This window comes from Eurypyga helias, unplaced genomic scaffold (assembly GCF_000690775.1).
Source record: "Eurypyga helias isolate BGI_N326 unplaced genomic scaffold, ASM69077v1 scaffold34820, whole genome shotgun sequence".
NCBI classification, from domain to species: Eukaryota; Metazoa; Chordata; class Aves; order Eurypygiformes; family Eurypygidae; genus Eurypyga; species Eurypyga helias.
The window spans coordinates 3,718-27,152 of NW_010228246.1; the positions used below are offsets into that span (position 1 = coordinate 3,718).

Here is a 23,435-nt window from a genome sequence, read left to right on the forward strand (position 1 = left end):
TCTTCATGGTGGTTTGGTTTTTTTTTTTTTAATCTTTTTTTGCCACGCTGCAGCATTGATAGAAGAAAACATTTCACTTACAGCTGGCCTCTGCTGTGAAACAGGGATCCACTTTTCACACTCTCCTAAGCCTGGGACAGCAGCTGGAGACTTGAGTTCGGCGGTATAATACGTTTACACGTATAAAGTCACTGTGGACTGTTTTTGTTATTGATGTCACTCAGCGATGATGGTCAGCTCCCCCCGCCAAAATCTGTGTACTGGGTCATTTGGACCCAGAATGCAAGGTAGGCAGATGAAATGCTGTGGTCTGCGCCATGAGCATGCCTTAATCGTGTTACGTACTAAGAAGGTCTTCTTGATAGGAGGTATGACGCACGTCAGGCTTGGCAGCATGGATTTACTGCAAGGAGGCTACTGTGAACCAGGAAAGCTACAGTATGGGCAGCATGATTGGGGAAAAGCAGAGAGAAAACTGGGAAATAATATATATATATATTTCACATTGTCAGTGCATTTTAATATTGAACAGCTCTAAAGGGGCTCTATTTTTCAGCAGGCGTAGCTAAGGATGGGCTGCTTTCCGTATCCTGGAGTCTCTGGGTGCTGCCCGTGGTTTGTAGTCTTCTCCAGATCCAAAATCTACTGTGTCATGATAGTTTGTAAATTCCTGAGGTAATGGAAACTCCTCTGTTGATGAATGAGTCCTGTGTCCAAACACCCTCTCTTGCAGCTCAGCGATGTCGTTCCTGATGTCTGCCATCATCAGCAACAGGAAATCAAATGAACCTGGTGGGCCCTGCAGTCACAAGGCATGGTCATGAATAATAATCCACCTCACCCTTACAATTTTCACACAATCACAGAATCATGAAGGTTGGAAAAGACCTATAAGATCATCCAGTCCGACCACCAACCCAACACCACCCTACCCACTAGACCATGTTCTCAAGCGCCACGTCTACACATGCCATGAACACCTCTAGGGATGGTGACTCCACCGCTTCCCTGGGCAGCTTGTTCCAGTGCCTGACCAGATTTGGTTGAGATAGTTCCTCATGTAACTCAAGTAACTCAGTAAAATGCTGCTTCGTATCACCTGCCAAATGCTAACAGTCTCTTTTTGAATCCACCTGCTCAGGAAACAATTTTCAAAAGAAGACAAACATTTCTGCAGACAGAGCTTACACGTACAAGATGCTCAGCCCTTTTGTTACTTAACAATCCCTTCGCTATGTCTGCCTCCTAGGAGTATCTTAACACCTCTTGGGAATACAGGAGACACATCTTTGTTTCCTGTGTTCCTTCTTATTAATGAATAATATTTTCAGATTTACTAATTAATCAGTATTTATTTTTTCCCCCTTCAAGAATGCTGATATTTGGAATTTTCCATATGGTAACCCTGCTGCTGTCCATCACTTACTAATATAATGGTTATTACAGTGCAGAGAGTATCCATCTGCTTTCACCTGATTTTAGAAGACCGTGATGGGCCTCTGGACTTGACCGGCTGGAGCAAGTCCAGAGGATGCCACAAAGATACTCCGAGGGCTGGAGCCCCTCTGCTATGGGGACAGGCTGGGAGAGTTGGGGGTGTTCAGCCTGGAGAAGAGAAGGCTCCAGGGAGACCTTATAGCACCTTCCAGTGCCCGAAGGGGCTACAAGGAAGCTGGGGGGGGGAGTTTTTATAAGGGTCTGTAGTGATAGGACAAGGGGTAATGGGTTTAAACTGAAATCAGGGAGATTTAGATTGGATGTCAGGAAGAAATTCTTCCCGGAGAGGGTGGTGAGGCACTGAACAGGTTGCCCAGAGAAGCTGTGGATGCCCCATCCCTGGAAGTGTTCAAGGCCAGGCTGGGTTGGACTTCGAGCAACCGGCTGTAGTGGAAGGTGTCCCTGCCCATGGCAGGGGGGTTGGAACTGGATGGTCTGTAAGGTCCCTTCTAATCCAAACTATTTATGATTCTGTGATTCTATAATTTCTTTTCAGCTGATTTCACACAGTAAAGCAGACTGTTTAATACTAAGGACACACCTACTGACACATTCTTAAAAATCCATTCCACCAATGAGAAAACACTTTAAAAATGTTTTTGTAAACACACTCAGTTAAAAATAAATAAATATTTAAAGAATTTCACCTGAAAACAGATTGTAAATACTCATCTTTCTCCTGATGATTTGATCAAAGCGTATAGCTTCCCAAATGCTAGAAAGAGATGAGGGGCAGGATTTTAAAAGTTTCCAGGTATCCAACTCCCATTAGGAGCAGTGCTGAACTGTACTAATGAGCAGTCTGCATGAGACTTCATGCTACTGCCTTCTGAGGCTGTCCCACTGCTGTGGTAGGGCAGAGGTGTACTTCCTGCCTTCGGTGTCACGCTCGGCAAGGGACAAGGTGTGTAGGCAGAAACACTTGGATGAAAAAAGGTAATTACTTTCTTTCCAATAACATCCTCTGTGCATGTAATGTATCTTTCACTGTGGTCTTGACCCAGGAAAGGGTTTTTTTTTCCTTTTGGCTGACCTGTTGTTAGTAGTCAACATCACTCTGTTGTGGAAATTCTTCCCACGAGCAATACTTACAGGTATCCCCTTTGGTCCTGGTGCGCCTCGCTCCCCCTGTAATCAGTACCACCTCAGTTAGTTTGCTGTGACTAAAGGAAGCTAAAAGAATCACAGTCTGCCTCTGCAGACTCCCTTACTTACTGTCCCCAGATCAAGAATCATCAGTTTACACTTGCTTGGGACAAGAAAAGAAAGCGAAGGAGGAAGGCAAAGAAATTGCCGCTGATTCTAGTGGGAGCAGAGTTGGGTACTTCTGAAATTTCTCCTGGACAGTAACACGCAAAGCAGTTAACACCAGCAATTCACACAAGAGCAGCGTAATGGAGTGGGCTAAAGCATCAACATTTCTTCATGGAAAAGCCAGAAGAGCTGCAGAGAAAGGAAAGGAGGCCACTTGACAGAGAGCCTGGCAGGGCTATTTGTAAGACTTCAGGAATAGCAAACACAAAATAGCAGAAGGAAGACAAAAAGGGATAGGAAGACATGACATTTTCAGATGAGCAAAGGAAATGAGGTGGTAGAAGAGAGTGACTGCAAGCGTGTGGAGGGTCTCTCCAGCAAGCCTGGCCCTCATATGTGCATGTGCCCATGTTACGGAAAACAGTAGCTCCCCTCACCTTGCTCCCATCTCTCCCCGGGGCTCCTGGTGGGCCCTGCAAGAGAAAAGAGAGTGTTCACGAGGAGGTGAGAGGTTATGGAGCTAGGATCAATTACACAATTCATGATGGGAGGTGAGAATACTGACCACGGGGCCCCGCCTGCCCTGCTTAATATGTGATATGTCTGGAGATGGGCCCATAGGTCCCATTGATCCACGAGGGCCTGGCTGTCCAGGAGGTCCAGGTGACCCAGGAACTCCTTGACTCCCTTTTGGTCCTGGAGCCCCTGCAATCAACAGCAAAGGTTACCTGCCAGGGAAAGCCTTCCAGACACTTCTTCAGGTAAAGCTGTGAGGATGACCATTTTTTGAATCACTCAGTGAGCTGGTTGCCTTAACACACCCAAATCCACAACAACACAACCAAGACAGCGGTCATCTGAGACAACATTACTCCTAGTCACAGTGGCTACGAGAGATCTTCTCAAAACATTTAAACCTTGTGTATACAAAGAAGCCAAGACTGCCACTGCCAGGTGGTTAGGTACACAGACTAGGAATGAAAATAAAAGTAGAAATGCCTCATTTGCACACAAAGAAGAAAAGAACAAGTCACATCTGAGAAACACCTCATAAAAAGAAATCCTCAGAAAACTCATGGGAATGTTGATTCGATGGCATCTACACGACTGGCCCAGAAACAAGCCCTTTTCAGGGGTGGGTTGCACATCTCTTTTGCCCAGTGCAGTAGCCAATGTTATAGGGGCCAAAAAGGCTCTGTTCTTCCATACTGGGCTTGTTCAGCCTCGAGAAGAGAAAGCTCCAGGGAGACCTTATAGCACCTTCCAGTACCTGAAGGGGGCCTAGAAGAAAGCTAGGAGGGGACTTTTTACAAGGCCTTGTAGTGACAGGACAAGGGGTAACAGGTTTAAATGGAAAGTGGGGAGGTTTAGATTGGATATCAGGAAGAAGTTCTTCCCAGAGAGGGTGGTGAGGCACTGGAACAGGTTGCCCAGAGAAGCTGTGGATGCCCCATCCCTGGAAGTGTTCAAGGCCAGGCTGGATGAGGCTTTGAGCAGCCTGACCTAGTGGAAGGTGTCCCTGCCCATGGCAGGGGGGTTGGAACTGGATCGTCTTTAGGGCCCATTCCAACCCAAACCATTCCATGATTCCATGATTTTGCTTTCTATCTTTTTCAGCTTCTGCTAGTTCAGCAGTGAATGGTATTTTTTAGGAAGCACATAGGCAACAAAGCATATGTTCAGCTCAAGAGAAACATTGTAAAAAGCAAAACAGAAAATCAGTCAACTGAAACAACAGTTGCACACATTAAAGACTATTAAAGTGTCACTAGCTGAATTGCTTCATAACTAGGGGGAAAGGCACTGTTCTTCATACGTGTGAAAGACATGAAATGAAAGGCTGAGAGTAAAAAGGGCTCAGCAGGACAGGGTATTTACAGTTAGGGTTTTCAGAAGGAGTAAAATCAAGTTGAGAGATGAACCTCTCGAACTCCTGCAGACCCAGCCGCAGCGTTGCTGAGGAGGGGTGGACAGGGGTGGGTTTGGAGCGGAACAGGCAGCTCTGCAGGACCTTGGACAGCTCAGCCATGGGGAAACCATGTGGAAGGCGCGCGGGGTCAACCCTACGCTTGAGGCAAGGCAGCCTACGCACAGCTCAGCCTGGCACAGAGCTCTAACCACGCTGTCCTGGTGCTTATGATATGATGCAGGCTGGAGACACACATCCTCCAAGAAAATGAGGTAAAGACTCAAGAAACATAGCAAGACTGCGAAAGCAGGGATAAATGATGGTTGTGGGGTCGGTTCGGTAAGGAGTAAATCAAACCTCGTAAGGAATATCTGCTAGTCCTCTGTAAGGATCTTACTGAAACCCAGCCCAGTGCTAAAATTCCTTGGATTTATGGCTAAGCCAAAATTATATCTGCATTCAACAGAATTAGCAAAATTCTCAGCTCACTGGCTGCAGGTTGCAAGGTGTCTGGCTTAAGTTAGAGCTTTAGGAACTCTCTGCTTTTCTCATTACTTCAACCTCTACCTTAACATAGAAGGTGTGAGTGGAATTTTGCTTTCTTCTCAGATTCCTTTGAATTCCACACATAAAACGAACAAAGGAATCCTTGCAAAACCAGATGAGGAAAAATAAAACAGTTGGCACAAACCTCCTTAAACTGAAAGCACATTTTTTGCCCTAGTAATTACAGTGAGCTAAAGCAATAGGTATTCCTGAAATTAAATGGAGAATGTTTTAAGACAGAGTTAAAATACAGGAAATGACAACGGAAGCAGGTGAGATATCCCAGGGTGTGGGAGAGATTTAACATGTAATGGAACAAGCACCGCCTGCACGCCAAGAAACACATGGAGACTAAGACAAAATGGATGATGTTAGACAGTTGGCAGAGGCTGACCATAATGACCAGAAAGTTTTTCTTTTTAAATTTAGCACAACACAAATATAATAGTAACAATCAAAATAGGAAACGTGAAATCCTATCACACTGAAAGATTGAGGGTTATAATTTTTGTTCATGGCACTACTGCACATTCAGATCCCTCTGGTCTGTATCTTACCTGGAGGGCCTTGCTGGCCAGGCTGGCCTGGGGGGCCAGGGATATATGCATTAGATGCAAGCACTTTTTCACCAGTGATTTGCTTGCTAAGATCAGCAGCGTTATTTGGTAGCAAAGCAACCTGCAAAACCAAAAATCACCGTAAGCTCTTCAGCGTTCAGCGGAATAAATTACATTCTTGGTTAAGCTTTGATGTGGACAAACAGCATGTTTAAATATTTCACTGAAATCATCAGAAAAAAAAAGTGACTGTGTTGAACCCTATGACAGCAGTTACTCCTAAGCTGGCCAACTTGATTTTTTTCAAGTATGAACACAAAGATTTCTTGAAGCTACTGCCATATTTTGTGGTCCCAAGGTAAGATGGGTCCCTGACCCTGCAATGGGAACTCTTACAGGTAGTTGGAACCAGCTGGAAGGATGCCCAGGGACTCTTACTCTCTCACCTGTACATCTTCCTGACTGACAACCTTGCAGAAATCTGATGAGAAAACATGGTCATGGAGAGTAACAACCTACAGTGCCTTTCCACAGGATATTTTGGGTGACCCATGGAGACAAGTCAGGTTTTACAGAAATGGTACAGTCCTCTGTCTTCCACATGAGGGCTGTGTTTGTGGAGCGTCATATCTGGGTAGGGGATCCTAGAGATGATCCACACTTCAGGGCACCATTTGGTTTTAAAGGCAGTTATTCATTCTGGTACTTCCCTTTCCCTGGCACCAGCACCCTGATGCTTCCTGTGAGGCTGTTCACATTTCAAGTCACCACAGAAGTACTGCAAGTCAATCCAAATGAAAGGTAAGAGAGATTCAGGAGATATACAGCAACAAGTTGTCAAAAATTAAGTCTCATAACTGCTTGGATCTTCTCAGGAAATGTCTTTTCATGATTTGATTTTTCCCCTATTCATTTACTAACCTTTCTTGAGGCAACGTTTGCTCAGATATTTAAGTTCTCAATTGCTGCACTAACTTTTCATAGGTTTCAATGTGAGCCACAATGTGAGCCACAAATCCGTTGTGGATCTGGCCCTGTAACCATACTATTTAACCCAGCAGATGTCTGGAGCTGCTCTGCACAGAGACACACAGCTGAAGTAAGTGAGAATGTAACAGTAATTGCACACTGTTGGTTTAAAATGCCATTATCCGTTACATCAGATGTTTAATTATCCATTAAACAAGCTTCCCAGATTGAATTATAATTAAACATGTTTAGAAATATTCTGCAAATGCTTATCTCTCCATCTGAGGGGAGATGACAGGACAGGAGGCTAATCTGCAGACAAGTTTTTTAGTGGTGAGCGGCTGCATGTGGAGCTGGAGAATTTTACTCTGCCAAACAGAGCTGAAGAGACATTTCAGCAATACCAGGGCAGATCTACCACTGTGTCAGCTTTGTTGCTGCCCTGAATGAATTTGGCTCTCCAGATAATCTGATGTTTGATCCTGCAATATTTGTGTGGGAGAGCTGCATTAAATAAAGTACATGATGACTCCTGCTATCTGACAATGATTTTAATCAGCTATTTGGAATTCCCTGCACTGGACTGTTCCCAAGACTCCTACTTGTTTCTGTAATTATTTGATATACACCGTCCCGCCCTTTGTGCAAACCAAATGTTTGTAAAGCACAGAAAAAAAATAATGCTATGCATTTGCAGCACATAGTACAACCGGGCTAATTTCTTGTGGCAAACAAGTTGTTAGTTAAGGAATGCATTCTAAGGGCAGCTAGTGCTGCTTGCAGTTTGGGGTTGGGTGAACGGGACAGTTCTGAAGGAGGCAGATGTGAGGAAAAAAAAAAAGTTACAAATGCTGAGACAATTGCTGGTGACATTTCTGAAACACCAGTCTGAATTTTTCAGGCTGGAATTCAAAGTGTGATGACAGGAATACAAGGATTTATTGGCCATTTGTGACTCAGGTTTTGGAGAGCGTTGCTGTTCCAAAGACAATATGACTGCACTAAAGGCAAATTAAGTGACATAAGTCTTAAAAGAATTTGGTATATTCACTCCATCCCCACGCAAATCAGTGGCTGGATGAGGTCAGCACTTCACAGAAACCCCACAGGGTGTTTCTTTTGTGCTTACTCCTACGAATCTTCCGAATTTCACTCGGAAAATGGGGATCCAGCAGGCCTACTGCTCTGGGGTGGGCTGTCATCTTTGGTTTTCCAACAAAAACATCATCTTTGTTTACCTGTGACCCTGCAGATTTCTCAGCCAACATCCCAGCCACTGCAGCACAGACCGAAGTGTGGGACTGCTGGAGATAAAGGACTACTCCATGGGTCACAGCCCCTTACACCTGGGCCTGAAGAGGGAAGATCAGTAGCTGGGGGTTCTCATAGACACATTGGCCAGGGACCAGCACGAGGAGAACCACTGGCCACTGCAAAGTTTTGTGTCCTGGAGGTTCATCCACGTTGTCCAGAGCAGGGTCCTGGCTGGATACAGATGGAAGCTTGCAAGAACCATCATGCTGCCAAACTTCCATCACGTGGCACACACCAACCAAGGGCTCTGCAGCGCTCACGCTGCCATGCCAAAACCAAGACACAGAGTTAAATCCTGTGACCCCTCGAGAGCATTATATTTTTGGGGCAGTTCTGCGGAGAATACTTCCAGTGTCATCAGTGTTTCTATTGTTTCTTCTTATGGGTGGCCACAGTTGAGTGACACATGAATTGATGTCCTCTTTAGAGTTTGTACTTACATTTCTGACCAGATCCTATTCTGGGGATCGGTTGCTATCCCAGCTGATAAACAGACATCACTTAGCCTATAGTCCCTGCCCTGAGTACTCTTCAGGTTGTATTGCAAATGGCCAGGCTGGAGTAGAAAGGTGCGTTTAGTGGTGAAGACCTCATGAAGAGGATTTGGAAGTGTATTCTTTTCTATTGCTTAAACACTGCCTTGTTCCTGCCAGCAAGGCTGTTTTAACAACTTAGTAAGTTAAAAAAAACCCCACATAGCTGCTGTGAATGCAGCTACACATGCTCCCCACTGAGTCAGCCGAAGCATACTCGAGGAGTGCCAAAATACCCAGGCTCTGGTCTATCTCACTGCTCCTTGATCTCTTTTGGCCAGAAAATGGTTGTAACATACACCGGGGCCAAACCATGTGTTTTTCATGTTGACTCCCATCCTCTTAAGGATTGGCTATACGCACTGGCCTAATTTCTATTTCACCTTTTAACTGAACCAGGATCCTGGTCCAGAGTGACTTTGGCTTTCTCTACCGACAGCTCCAAATAATAATGGCCCTTGGAAAATATTTCTTTTTTCATGTGCGTGCAAATATTAGTGAGAGTGACTTTTAAAGAAAGACAGTACTAGAAACAAGACTCCCAATATACAGTGTTGCATGCTACATCTGGAGTTTTGGGTGGTTTCTAGGAGATCTGTGGTTTAGATGACTTTGACAGTGCTTGACAGGATTGATGTGGAACACGGTTTTCTGATTAAGATGTTTAAACAAATCTGTGCATTGGGATCTAGTAATGCTCCAACTCCAAGTGCTGAACTGCTCACTTGATTTTTTTTAAATTGTTGGCAGTGTGTCAGATATCTTTTGTCTAGTTTTCCAGCTTTCCACTTTTCCTCCTTCCGGCAAGGTTGGAGATCAACCTAGGACTGCTCACAGCCCCCTAGGATATCGTGACAGTGCATCCCACTGAATTACCATGTGGGCTGACTTTCTGTTCCTGAACCTAGAACTACTCTGTCCTAGATCTTGCAATCCTCTAAAAAGGTATTAGTGCCATCACTAGGGGTAGCAGGACTTGAGTTCACCTTGTCCTTTCCTAAGAAGACATAAAACCACACCTCCCACTTCCAAAAGTAAACCCCAATTCCCAGTCCTAGGGTCTTCTGGATTGGATCCTCCACAGGCTAAACATAATTTTGCATGAAGTCCATAAAATCTGAAAGCCTTAACCACAAAACTGACTCATTCCCATAAACGGCCTCTCTGGCAGACAGAAATGAATTTTTATGGGCAAAATGGAACAACTTTGACTGCAGATATTGAGAGACGTACTCCCCAGAAGAACTTGGCCATGGGGAGCAGCTGGTGAAGCACGAAGGTTCCTGTGTCCCTCTGCAGAGAAGCAGCACAAGGCCAGCTCTCTCCTCAGCATGGACAAAAGCTCTCCTCTCTGTGGGATAAAAAATGCTGAGGGTATCAGGGGACCATCTCTTCCAGCTCTGTTTGTGTGAGGCACAACCCAGTGGGCTCCCTCTGAGGATGCCAAATGGATCAAGTCCCACTAGGAATATACTTGGGGGAAATTTAGACTATGGATCATGACAGGACTTGGCTATCAGGATGGCTTCTGAACAAGTGCCCACAGCGACAGGTATCAGAGGTGTTAGTTTTTCAGGAGTGAATTTTGAACACAGGCACATAAACAATGGCAGTTAAGACACAGACAATTTTCCATTAATTGAAGCCATTGGTTGTCACCAATTCTTGCAGCAAATGACTTGGCCAACAGTGTGACCCCAAACCCCTCCCTGGGGATCATGGGGCCTGCTCAGCATCACAGACTGAGGCTAGACAAACAGCTGCTCAAAAGCACAGATCCTTTTTGAACCTGTTTGCTATTGTTTGTCTGGAAAACACCATTTCCATCACACATGGAATTCTGTCGCTTCCACATTTATCTTCATATTGATTCAGAAGGAAAACATGACGTTATGAGATTTCTGTCATAAAGAGTATCTCAAACCTCACTGTGTTTCGTTTTAGTGAAGCAGATGTCTTTTTCCTGATACAAATTCCATTGTATGAATTGCATTAAAGGCAACAAGTGACTATACCAAGTTGTGTTTTGACACAATGGAATTAAATGAGCACACTGGGTGAAATAATTACAGCCTGTCAACATGTAATTATTCCTGAGATAATATTCCATGAATATTCCTGAGAATATTCCTGCAGAACATTTCTACTTCAGAGAACCACAATGTTTGAAGGAAGCGTCACCAGGAAAGACATTACACCTGCACCCCTGCACTTTGGTCACCAAATCCTGGGCTAGGTCTCTGGGTTATTTCAATCCCCCCCCAAGCAAAAAAGGAGGCCGCGTATAGAAGAAATTAAAATTAAAGGCCAGAGGAAGTTTTTAAGTGCATTATTTCTACTTGTAAGGACACAGTTGAAAACAAAAAAGGTTGGGGCTGAGGGGAATTTCTGTTTTAAAAAAATCAAAGCTAATGTATCCGCTAGTGATGTTTTTGTTCAGCCACACACCTGCTATTTGGCAAGAATCTTGTATCAGCACCCTGTTAATGCAAAATCGTGTTCTCCCACATTGCTGCATCTGCAGAATGTCTCACGCTTGCATACACTAAGAGTGGATCAAGTCCAAAATCCTGTGCATTCGGAATGAATGAACGCTGAGGCCAGCGGTGATTGCCAAGAAACCTGGGCTCGGACTGGGATGGATGTTCGCCGGACTCTACCACGAGCTTGGTAACACAGCTCCACGAGTGTGGTCAGCAATCTGCTTACAAGCCATACAGGAGCATAAAGAGGAGATGCCATTCCTAGATGATTTTAAGATATGTTGCCATCATCTCTGTGGACACAAGAACCATATGGCAACAACAGCTCCAACACAAATTTAACCTCAGTTGTCATAACACAGGCAGGTTTGGTAAAGACACGACTGATCAATGTTCATACCTTTTGCTTCAGTTGTAAAACCGTCTGCTTTATTTGATGGAATTCCTTACAAGAGGCACAGCATGTCCCTGATTTTGCCACAATTTCAGACTTCTCAGGAAGTGCAGCTGAAAGAAAGCAGTTTCCAATGAATAAAGATCGAAAGCAGAGATATTCAGATAGTGATTGCAAAAGCAACTCGAAGGTTGTTACGTTTCCAGACTATGAAAAGAAGACAGAACCTTGCCATTATTAATGCTTTGACTGTGAAATTCTGTGTAAGGCTGAGAAAATTTGCAGGGACAGCTCTGAGCTCATTTTTAAAGCAGCTGTTTCCAGTTAACAGTCCCCAAAGAACTTCTTTTTTTTTAATACCTGAAAAAGTTTACACCCCTTCTTTTGTCTTTGTGTGTTGGGCAGACTAACCCTATAGATCTGAACTGATTTACAGTCCCCTGAAGGGCATATTTTCATATGCTATAAATTACAGTAAAACCCCTCACAATACGGTTGTTTAATTCACTTTGCACAAACTGCTCTTTGTCATCACCGGTTATTCCTCCATGCGATGAAATCAGGCTGAGCGGAGATGCGGATTGAGATTAATGACAGGGATTTAAATCCACGCAAGAGAAAGGGTCACACCTGTTGATACTACGCATGAGTGGGATCTTTTCAAGAATCCATTAAACAATTCAAACTGTAAGAGATATCGCAAATGTTATTTTTGTCCTTTTCCCAGTCCCAAACACAGTGAAGCATTTCTGCATCACAAACAAACAAGCACTCTTTTAACAGATGTCCATTTAAAGAGAGATGTGGTTCCCAAAACACAGGGTGACACATACTGCAAAACTCTAGGTGAGCTTTTTTCCTTCCATGTCGAGCTGTTGAGAAGCATCAAGTGTTTTGAGGCTCTGCATATGATGTGTGGCCTTGTACGATGTTACCTGGAAGGGTAACTGGGCATGTTTGAACATTGACCTTTCAGAGATTGTCCCATAATGGAAAAATTCGGCAGGTGCTCCTGGTTAAAGCCAGCAAACTTTCAAAATCTTCAAAAAGGATCAACTACAGTGCGCTCAGCTATTGTGTTACACTTCTCACTTGGACACGTGCTTCCACGTCCTTCATATTGTCAGAGCCATGTATTGATTTTGAAAATATCTGCATCACTTTAAACAGAAACAGAAGTTTCCAATACTAAAGATTTAGTATTGGACTTGACTTTAAATGTTTGCAGGGTCCAGTAAGGAATATTGCATCATCAGATGGTCACCTGTGGACCACCGGCGCACAACCTGGTTTTCGGTACACTTAGTCCATGGGATATAACGCCACGTCAGGTATGCTTGCTTTTAGAAGACAAAGATTTATTATTTCTCTTATCTCCCAGTCAGGTAGGAGAGGGCTGTAAAGGCAAGATGCTGGAATGACCAGCAGCATTAAGGTGTGTTAGCATACATCAGAAGATCAGAACATTAGGAGGCAAAGGCTTGGGGCTTTTCCTCCCACCATCAGCTGCCTGCTCCCACAGCTGCAGTCCAAGCTAATTCTTGGGGTTTCCTGATGAACTCCACATAAAATATAATAAACTTCACCAAACCGCTGCTATGCTGGCTCCAAGGCTATTTGGCCACAATGCCTTCCAGGGGGACTCCAGCATCTGTGTGAAGATACCTGGATACACAGCATCTGCTGGTTTCCTTCCTCACTGCTCCTCACTCCTCCTAAAACCTCTTTGCCCATAAGCCCTTTCTCTGACAGATTAAAGAACTTGCACCATCTAGGTTTTGGATTTTTTCCCCTTAACAAGGAATTGCTATGCTGTCATCAAGACACTTCTTGATATTTCTATAAGGTAACTTTCTCTTTCTCTTGACTGCAAGTCAGTGTTGTGGCTCCCTCATGGAATTCTTCCACTGTCTCCAATTTTTCAGGTTCCTTTACAGAAATCACTGTTTTGACATGCCCATTTTTGGACCTGTGTAGGATTTACAGATGCACATATATAGACCTATTAGAAAACATGCCCTTTTTTTCCTAAACTCCAATAAGTTTAGGTCTGGTACTTAACCAAAATTTCTTTTAGTAGCTATTTTACCATATGATTCCCTCATACTGTGTTGAGAAATGATGCTGAAAGCAACATGCAGTCATAGGGAGAAACTGCCAGGGCCTCTGCTTTTTGAAACCTAATGCAATCCCACTAGAATCAGTGGAATTACATGCAGATTAAGGAGTGGTGAATTTGGCCTCGTGTTGCATTGTAAAATCCAGTTTATCTTCCAGAAGGATGTGGCACAGGGGGCTGACAAGTATAGATAAAACAGGTCTGTAACAATACATGGAGATAAATGTCGGGGGGGTCAGCTAATGTTTGGGAAATATCATACCAGTGAGATTTCTGCAAATCCAGTTGGATTGACTTGTCAGGGGAAGAAGTCCAGCAGCGTCATATAGGCGAGCGTGAGCTGTGTCCCAGGAGAGAGGTGGAATCCCCCTAACTCATACCAGACAGAGGTGATGATTTGCCCAGGGAAGGAGTCATCCATCAAACATTCGCTCTACCCCCATCTGATCCTGTATCAGGACCAAACTACAACTAAAGCCAGAATAAAGAACGGACAAAGCCCAGAGTCATCTCGGACAGGACAGAGGTGGTAGGAAGAAATTAGATGGAGCCACCCACGTGCGGTGCAGGAACATACGTCACCTACCAGGGTCAGTTCTTTCCATTGCACAGACCTACACCAGGAAACTAAAATTATTTCAGAGAAGGCTTAAACAAGCCCCATTTTATGAAGGTTTTCCAAAACACAAAGCCTCGCTCACATGTGACGTTGCTGTCCTGACGGGGGTCTTTTCATCTTGGCGAGACACCGGTGAGCCCCGTGTTGCCTATCGATAAGAGATCTGCTCGGGGGAGCGATGTGTTTTCTTTGAATGCGCTCAAAGACTCTGTCTTGCTGATGCTGGAAGGGAAGGAGATACTGACGGGGGAGAGCTCTGTGGGGAGCTGTGCCACGGGCGGTCTTCGCATGGAGGCTGTTGAGTTGATCATCTGTGTTGTATTATCTGAGCTCTGCCTGCTGAGATGGTTTCATTTGCCTACTTCTGCGCGAGTAGCTGTATTGTCTCCGACAAATGAAACATGACTGAGGATGCAGGAAAAATGCTCCCTATTCTTGTGCCCACTAACAAACCCAAAGCTCCCAGTCAAGCCCGCTTACAGAGCCAAAAAAAAGTGCCTGGATTGCAGCCTTGAGGCGTGGCATAATGAAAACGTGAATAGTATCTCCTGGGAAACATGCAACGTGGTTAGAGCTGGAGAGGGATACATGTGTTTTCATGTCTCTCATGCTAAGTTATAAAATAAAGTTTAAGTGATCCAGCTACCACGAAAGGCAAATAATCTGTTTATTAGGAAGCAGTTCCAGTGTGGACGGTGAGCTCTCCTGTGGGCAGAGCTGGGTCTGACCACGGGGTGGTGAGTTGCTGCAGCCCTTGGCTGCTGAAAAACTTCATTTTCTTTGGGATGAGTTGCAGACACAAGCCCTGTGAAATAGCTCCTCTTGCATTTGCACCAGAGGTCTGGCAATTAGTAACGTTAACTCGGAGTATGGCGGGGTGATGGAGCAGAAAGTGCTGCTTCATGCAGCTAATGTGGGGAATGTCTTGAGAGATGGTGGCTAGTTAATTCCAGATTAATTACTGGAACTGACACTTTGATGTGCCGTGTACAGTCAGTGTAAAATTGGTGTTTTTAAAATATTAGAATTATTTCCACAGCCTTGAATATTTTGAATGATTGGTTATCCTGAATGCTTTGGGTATTACCCTGTCAGGAAATCTGAACTAGCCAGAGAAAGAGTTAACTAAAATACCTATTGGCATGGGGATTATATAGGTTATACCCCTTTCCTTTATGACCCCACCACGCTTATAAGGAATAAAAACATTTTTAAACTACAATGAACAATTAAAGCTCATGGAGTGGCTCCAGTTACACATTTTCAGAGGAAAATCAAAATTATAAATTGCTCTGGCCATCCAGTGGTATTTGGAGCACCCAATGATACATGTGTTCAGGCATTAACTGATGAATCTATGGTAAGTCACCATTCATCAAAAGGTTGGGTTTTTTTCCCCAGAGCACAGGTTTTTCCCCTTCCTCCTTTCTTTTTAAATTGTCATATCAGTATGTAATCTGCAGTACTCTAAACGCTGTGATTTAATAACTAGGAGGAGGTCAAAAACTTTAAAATCATTTATACACAGCACACATGTACACTTTGAAACCAACGGAGAAAAGCCAGAACAAGCCCTCACTTTTACCTCTTTCCCGTCCCATATTACTTTCATAAAACCAGAAAAGTGTCTCACGCAGTCACGAGACACACGGACTAATTGCAGGTCAGCAGGATTCGGTGTTACTCAGCATAATTTAGCCATCGATTTAAGCAGTGCTTGAAAGGTATGTGGAATTCCCAGGCACACCTTTTTTGAGTCTCTGAGTGCCCCGAGGCACCAACCACCCAACCCAGCGCCATTTGTTATTCTCGGGTGTCGGCATGTAAATACAAATTAAACTCACTGAAATTAATTTAATTAGCAGATGAAGTTAATGAAGGCTCAAAAGGGTCAGCATCTGGAAATTTTTGTTCCTATGTCTCCTGAGCTCTGGACTGCAAACTAGATATAATCCAGGTTGGTATGGAAGCAAAATGTGGCTTTTAGCTGTTGGATCCAGCAGAAATGGTCTAACCGAGGCAGTAACAGCAAGTTTCACCGTTCTGCCTCTCCGTGGGGAGACGCTTTCAATCCTTCAATGTACTCGCAGTCTTCGTTTATAGATGTGACTACTGACTTACTGCTGTGTGCGCAGCTCATAAACCATGGAGGAGGAGAGCGTGCGGCAGGACTGCGCTCGGGTGCCCAGTCAACCACCCTGGCTCTCCCAGGATGTCGGTGACATCCCAGCCTCAGACCCCCAGCTCCAAGTGTAACATAGGCAGCAGTTCCTCTTTAGGACAGCTCAACCTTTTAGACGTCCCTGTGGTCCAGGACCTTTAAGTCCGCACCGGCATATACCTTTATCTCCTTTGGTGCACGTCTTGCCGTCCTCCTCCCGCGTATAGCCTTCGTGGCACTCGCACCTGTAGCTGCCCACGGTGTTGACACAGATCTGAGAGCACAGCGTTCCATTGCTCGCGGCACACTCGTCGATATCTGGAGAGGAGCAAGGGTGCACAATGTCCTAAAGCCGTAAGTTTCAGACCTCAAGTACAATAAAAGACTTCCTTTAAAGGTATCAGGAGATTTTTGTGGTTAAGTGAGTAATTGCAGCACTGCCGCTGCTTTGAGCTGTGCAAACTGCACTATTGGTACTAACACCCCTGTCATTTTATCAGTGAACATCACTTGACTATTTATTTGCACTGAAAAGCTCACAAAGCAAAGCTCGATCCTGCAAACCTTTGCTCTCTGGCACAGCAAACCAGGCAGTGCAGGACAGGACTAGCCACACAAGGACCACATGCAAATGATCAGTCCTGAATTAGATACTGGCCATCTGAAACAAACTCTGAGAATTCATTTTCGTAATTAGGCCCAGTCATAGTGCTTTGAGGGTTACTGTTACAATCATGTCCCTCGTCTCAGGCCAAAACCCCAAATATGTCTCAAAACCTGCAGGTGGAATTAATAAAGGGAAAATTACATCAGCCCAACACTTCAAAGTGTTTGGATGCAGAAGTCTTGTTTTGAGTACTACCTCCTAATGATTTCAGGGGATTTAGATCTCTTACTTCTGGGAAACAATCCTTAACATAGTTAAAACCCACACTACTTCTGTAATAGTAACAAGGATAAGAAAGGTTTCAGATCTAAACTGACTCTTAAAAGAACTGAGGGAGCAGGATGCATCATTAACCAGAGGTGAGCTCAGCACGTGCTTCTACCCACCCAGGCAGTACGGCTTCTCCCTGTTCCTGTGCCTCTCCCGATCATAGCGGTACCCAGGGTAGCAAGTGCATAAGACTCGTCCGAAGTTATCGGTGCACTGCTGTTCACAGGGAGCTTCGGCACAGACATCATAGTCTAGAGAGAGAAAAACACGGTTAGGAAAATACCAATGGCAGTAGCTGGATGATACTATGACAGCAAATATTTCACCTCTCCGCTAAGTAATGAAGTCAAGTTACACTGGTTTTGAGGATGGAAGGAACATAGAAATCAAACATTCATGAGACATAAGCAAAGAATTAAAGTGAGATTGTAAAACTGTAATTGCTACTCACAGCCTCACAGTACTTAGACTATTTCCTAAAGTTGGATTTTAAGCAAGGGGCACTTTCCCAGTTTGCAGAACTTAAGAATTTTTCTCACAGAAATATTAAATTACCTAAAAGATTTTTGTTGGTTTTTTTCCCCTCCACAAATTTTTAAATGCTGATAGCAATGTTTTCTATGCAGAATGCTGTGAAATGTGGCAAGGTTAACTGCCAAGTCTGGGCAGAAAGTGTACCATAAGGAGAAGTTAATTAAAATCGCACAGAACCATTCAAAGCCAGTTATAACCCTCCTAGCAAAGAACACATTGTTACAAAACCACCATCACTCTTAATAATAGCAATGTGCAGATTAGGGCATGGTAAATTGCAGGCTGGGCTTGTCAGTGAAATCCCAAAAGACTGAAGTCCCCGTTTGAAACCAGAAGGAGAGCGAATCTGTTTCTGGTTTCACTGCCATGTAGCACCAGAGCTGAAGCCCAGGGAATGGACAATGGGGCAAAACAGGGTCTGCCCACTTCCCTGCCTTGCCCGGGGCTGCATTCAGCCCCTGGCATCAGCTGGTAGCAGGGCTGGGGGGTAACAGGCAGCCCCCAGCTGTGGGTGCAAGGGCTTCGCAGCCCCGTGGGGAAGGTTTGCCAGGAGAAGACAGACACTGAAGCAGAGTTTGGTCTCCAAAGCAGCTCAGGCAAACCCTGCAAAAGGTTGGGTCTTATGCCAAAGCAAGTGGCAGATTTGGTGACGGTTTCAGAGGAACATCATCCTTCCCACAGGACCATGTGGTTGTCACTTTGATCCGCCAGCAACTTGGGTCCTGGGGGCCGCAGCAGAAATAGCCTGTCCTTGCTTCAGACCAAATACATCTAAACCAAACCTAATTGCTCCAACTGAGTTCCCAGCAATGTACTGTGTTTCCATATAAACACTATAAAATAATTAAAACCCAAACTCATTATTGACTCACACTAACGACTAGCAGACATCTCTGGGTACGAAGGTTTTTCCAAATGATTAACATGAACTAATAGATGGTGAAGCAAGTGAAACCACATTTGCTGTAGGGAATATATAGAGCCATGTGTAGCATTGGGGATGAAAGTGACAGCGTGCCAGCGTACAGAAAAGCACCAAATGAGACTTCACAAGCTGCCGTATGTCAAACCAGAGCCCCTTAGACCAAAAAATATTACTGTAGTGGTGCCAAGAATTTCCTCCGTTGTGCTTGTCACTTTTTGAATAGCAGGCATCATTTCTTTCCTTTTTAATCCACAAGTGTGTTGATTTTAACTCTTGCAGTCTGCCCGCAGTGCTGTGGCAGCAAACGGCAGTGCCAGGACTCCCAGAAAGAGCCAGGGTCAAACAGCGCAGAGCCTTGTACAAGCATAGAAGACAAACACGGTCCTTGCCTGCAGAGACGGTCAGCCTGGGGGGTAGTTTGGGCTTTTTAGGGGATGCTGTAGCTGTCAACTCCCGTTACATTTGGCTCCACTAAATAGCCCCACATACAAAACATTAGCGGTGTTTTTACTGGGCGTGGTTCCAATTCTCATTCCTCACTGAAATTAAATCAGACAGAGAACACACCAGGCTACCCGGGGCTGAGATGAACATGCCTGCTCCTTAGCCAGCGTGCCCAAATCCAGATGCTGGATTTGGCCTATGCCATGTTCAGCCTGTTTAGAGCAGAGACAAAACAAGCTCTGTCCTCCCGGAGCTTCCCTGAATAGATAGATGTCGCCTAATAACATCTTAAAAAGCAGTGCTGGAAGGGACCATCTTCCATCACAAGTAGGATTAGCTATGTGTAAACCTTTCTAATAGACATTAATTTAACCTGTACTTAGAAATCCCTGGGGGATGGAGATGTCCCACCACCATGAAGTCTATGCCCAAGATTAAATATCTTCACAGATGAAGCATTTTACTCATCTCTAATCCAAACTCCCCTTACAGACATTTAAGACAAGTATTGTTTGTCCTCTTCTTCTTGACCATGAAGAACAGTTTACTTCCCCTCTTGCAGAAAGTTTTCACATACTTAAAAACTGTTATCACATCTTCCCTTAGCCTCCTTTTCTCTAGACTAAACAACCCCAGTTCTTAATCTTCTCTCTTTTATCATACTTCACACAGCTACTCTTTAAATACATTTTTTGCATTCACCTTAGCAGAGCTCCATCAAGACCACTGCTTCATTTGCCTTCGTGCAAAGCTAGGGAAGAGTCCATGAGGTGGATATCTCCCTCCTAGAGGCTCCCACACAGTCAACCCAAATCACACCATGGCTGCGAGCAAGTCCCACGTCAGGGAGCTGTGCGCCCCTGGGGCTTTGGTCCGAGGTAGCACCACTGCCCCAGGAACAGTTCTCACAACTGGAATGAAATGGGGCAAAAGCTGTGGCACCACCTCCGTGTGCTCTGCAGAACCGAGGATGCATGCACGCTGCCACGTTTAAGCCTCCTGTCTGCCAGCCCAGTCTAAGAAATGTGGTTTGAGGGCGTATCAAATCCACACAATGAGGATCAGGCTGTTCTAGACTTTAGGAAAATACAAAAAAACCCCTCGAAAGCAGAGTAACAAATGCCTCTAGGTACTTTTCAGTGAACTCAGGAATGACAGCGCAGCATGGAAAGTTGTATCAAGGAAATTTCTGAAATAGCATTAGTGAGGAAAGAGCAGATCTGATCAGTGTTTGCCTGTCATAGAGTATTTTGCTCTGAATTAATGCGCAGCCAAGAAACTCAGGTAACAAAACAGTGGTAGGGAGGGTGCTCTCCAAAAGAAGCTGTTTCAGACTACATCTGTCCCTGCTTTCCTCTTGGTGACTCCATGAGACAGGACCTGGTTGGAGCTGTGAGTCTCCCAAGCAAAGAGGAATGGGAACATTCAGGAAAAAAGGGTGAGCACCTCTTCTTTTGACCTGCTTTGCTGGCAGGTAGAGTGGATGGAGATGTTATGGGAGGAATCAGACACACAAAGAAAAAATCCTCTTGACGTTTCCTGAGGATCACTGCTCCCTGGTCCTGCAGCTGAAACCCAGAGAGAGAAGGTGAGTCCAAAGCAAGTGAAATGCAGAACCTGAAGGCCTGGACTCATACTGGACTGCACCGATTTATGTTGCTTTTCAAGGGCAGATGAGAAATAACAGGACAAAACCCGAAGATGAACATGGACAAAGACACGAGCCTTTGGGAAACGAGCCTGTTTAAATAAAATCTGTTCAATAAGGAGATTGCTGTTTTCCCAAGGCAGCTGTAACAGGGTGGACAAGGGAAGGTCTATCCCTCTTCCAATGCTCTTCCCTGCAGCCACTGCTAAATCATGCAGAAGAGAGTGCTGAAACTACTTCTCATGGCTTTGACTTGCCAGTACTGGATTAAAAGGTGCAGATGTGCTTTAATAAACTCACATCTGTAATGTATTTATGTGCCTGTGTTGAGATATGCATTTCATACATCTATTCTGTCAAGATTATGCCAAAACAATGTGTGAAGAGCCAAGTGATGTCTCGTAACAGAGTAACTGAGTGCTTCACTGAATTGTTTCTCATCCCTATACAAACAGCCCAGGATCGTCTCAGATGTTACAGCAATTCCTGTGGCCTCTGAAGTTCAAGGGAAAATATAGATCAATTTAAACAGGGGGGAATGAAGATACAAAGGGAGAGAAGCCACAGCTAGCAGAGAATTTCAATTAGTGGTAGAAACTCTCAGGTTACTGAGGTGCAGTTAATAGACAGGATTAAATGAGGTCAGCTGGTACATAATAAAAGCAGTTTTCATAATCACCTAAACCCTCAGGAGATGAAAATTAGAAGCCTAAAACAATTTATTGCCATGGTTCTCTATTTATTTTTCTCTTATAACTTCTCCTGCGGTATCCATTATATTCAGTGAGTAACCAGCGTGTAAAATTGTTATAACCCATAGGAAAGTGGGAGGCCAGACTGTGGAGTCCTGCTTCCCTCCACCCTGAAAGGATTCAGTGCTTCTGCCTTCTACACGCACAACAGCCTCGTACAACACAGCCCAACTGTCTCCTCCAAGTGTCTGTCTCACACAGGAGCTGCCATCTCATGCCACACACACTGAGACAAAACTCACTGCAAAACCATGGGATGAGACCACCGATTTCACTCAAACCCTGCCCAGCTCTCCAGCTCTCAGGCTGGCACAGTGAGCCGCGTCTTCCCAAGGAAGCAGCAAATGCACAGTTCCTGTTTTGAGAAGATGTGGGATTTTTTCCCTTTTTTTTTTTTTTTTCAACCAGGGTTCGAGTATTTCCAGCCAGCAGCAAAGAAGATATAAATTAAAAAAAAAAAAAAGACAAAAGCATCAGGATCAGAGTTTGGGTTTTAATTCCTGTTGGCTAGAGACTGTAACTCAAAAACCGGCTGACTGTCTCTAGTGTGTTAATTTGTCCCTCTTCTTTTCAAAACATCACCATGCCAAGCTGGGATAACTCTCAGGTCAACTCGAAGCTTTCCATATGTCATCAAACAGAGGGATGTATTACCATAAACCAACTTTTTAACTTGCTTTCTTGGAGAAAACAAGGTTTATTGGCTAGTTATCTCTGGACGTTTGCTTCTGCCTGTCAGTTTTCCTTCTCTTATAACTTCAGAGCCAGTTTTATCCGAATCAGGCAAAGCAGCGGGAGCAACTGAAGGAGTCACATTGCTACTGCTCAGTGAAGCCATTGGCTGGGTAGACCCAACAGGGGCCTTCCCAAAGGTTAAGGCAGGCAGAGCTCAGCCTGTTCCTAAATGAGATCTCCTTGCAGCGACCTCTGAGCACTGTGATGCTGTGCTGCCTTTGCAAAGTGTATGGGCAGCTGCCCTCTGCCAGGTGGCGATCATTCCCTTTTCACTACTGCATGAACTATCCCAAGTAACTCCCTGTCTCCTCTGCCCTTGGTGACAAGCAAGCCAGGCTCACGACCAGGAGAGGCAGAGGGACAGTTTGGCGATGCTGTCCCCTCACTGATGTCTTTGGGGAATGGGCAACTAAAGGCAGGACTAACCCAACAAGTCACCCATTCCCCATGGACCTACAAGCCAAATTGGCTGTGCCATATCCAAGGGGTGCATGGTGAAAGCCATCAGCCAGGAAGGGCGTGCTCCTGGGTGCACAGAGGGCTCCCGTGTACCTAGCCAGAGCAGAACGCGCTCCTCTGTTTGCAGAGAGGTCATGGTAGAGGATCCGTGCAGCCATGTGTACTTAAGGCAGGATCAAGGCTTGGCATGAAAACTTTTGGAAGACGCTGATCTTTTTATTTTCCCAATTTTTTGGAAGCAGTTTCCCCACTGACACATGAGATACTGCTGAGCCTGTGGTTGTATCAGGGTGCTCTTCCAAACCGGCAGTGTGGAGAAAGGTCAAGCAGGGAAAGCCAAACTCATGGGGACATGAGGAGTAATAACAGTGAAATCACATACCTTCAGGGATGCACTGTCCAAGAACAAACTTAAAACCCTTACAGCACTTTTTCCTGAAAAACAATAAAATAAATAAATGAATAAATAAATATATTCTCTAAAGGTTGGTGCTGCCTTTAAAAACAGTCATGGGTAAATCATGGACGTGATTAACCAAACAAGATGAGGATCCTGAGCTTTGCAGCTGGGGATTAAAGAACGCAGTGTGGAAACCCACCACTCAGTCCATGAGGCATCTTAGAGGACAGCCTGAGGAGCCTGGGG

The 23,435-nt window shown here is 44.7% G+C and overlaps 1 protein-coding gene across 1 annotated transcript; it reads right to left on the reverse strand.

Moving 5' to 3' along the window:
* Positions 1–565: 565 nt before the first annotated feature.
* Positions 566–23,224, reverse strand: CCBE1 (collagen and calcium binding EGF domains 1; the record flags this gene model as incomplete). Its single annotated transcript, XM_010158846.1, has 9 exons — positions 566–799; positions 2,590–2,625; positions 3,189–3,224; positions 3,317–3,456; positions 5,764–5,884; positions 11,463–11,569; positions 16,536–16,673; positions 17,409–17,543; positions 23,172–23,224. Coding segments are annotated over 9 exons (1,000 nt in total), but the record flags the coding sequence as incomplete, so codon positions are not given.
* Positions 23,225–23,435: the final 211 nt, after the last annotated feature.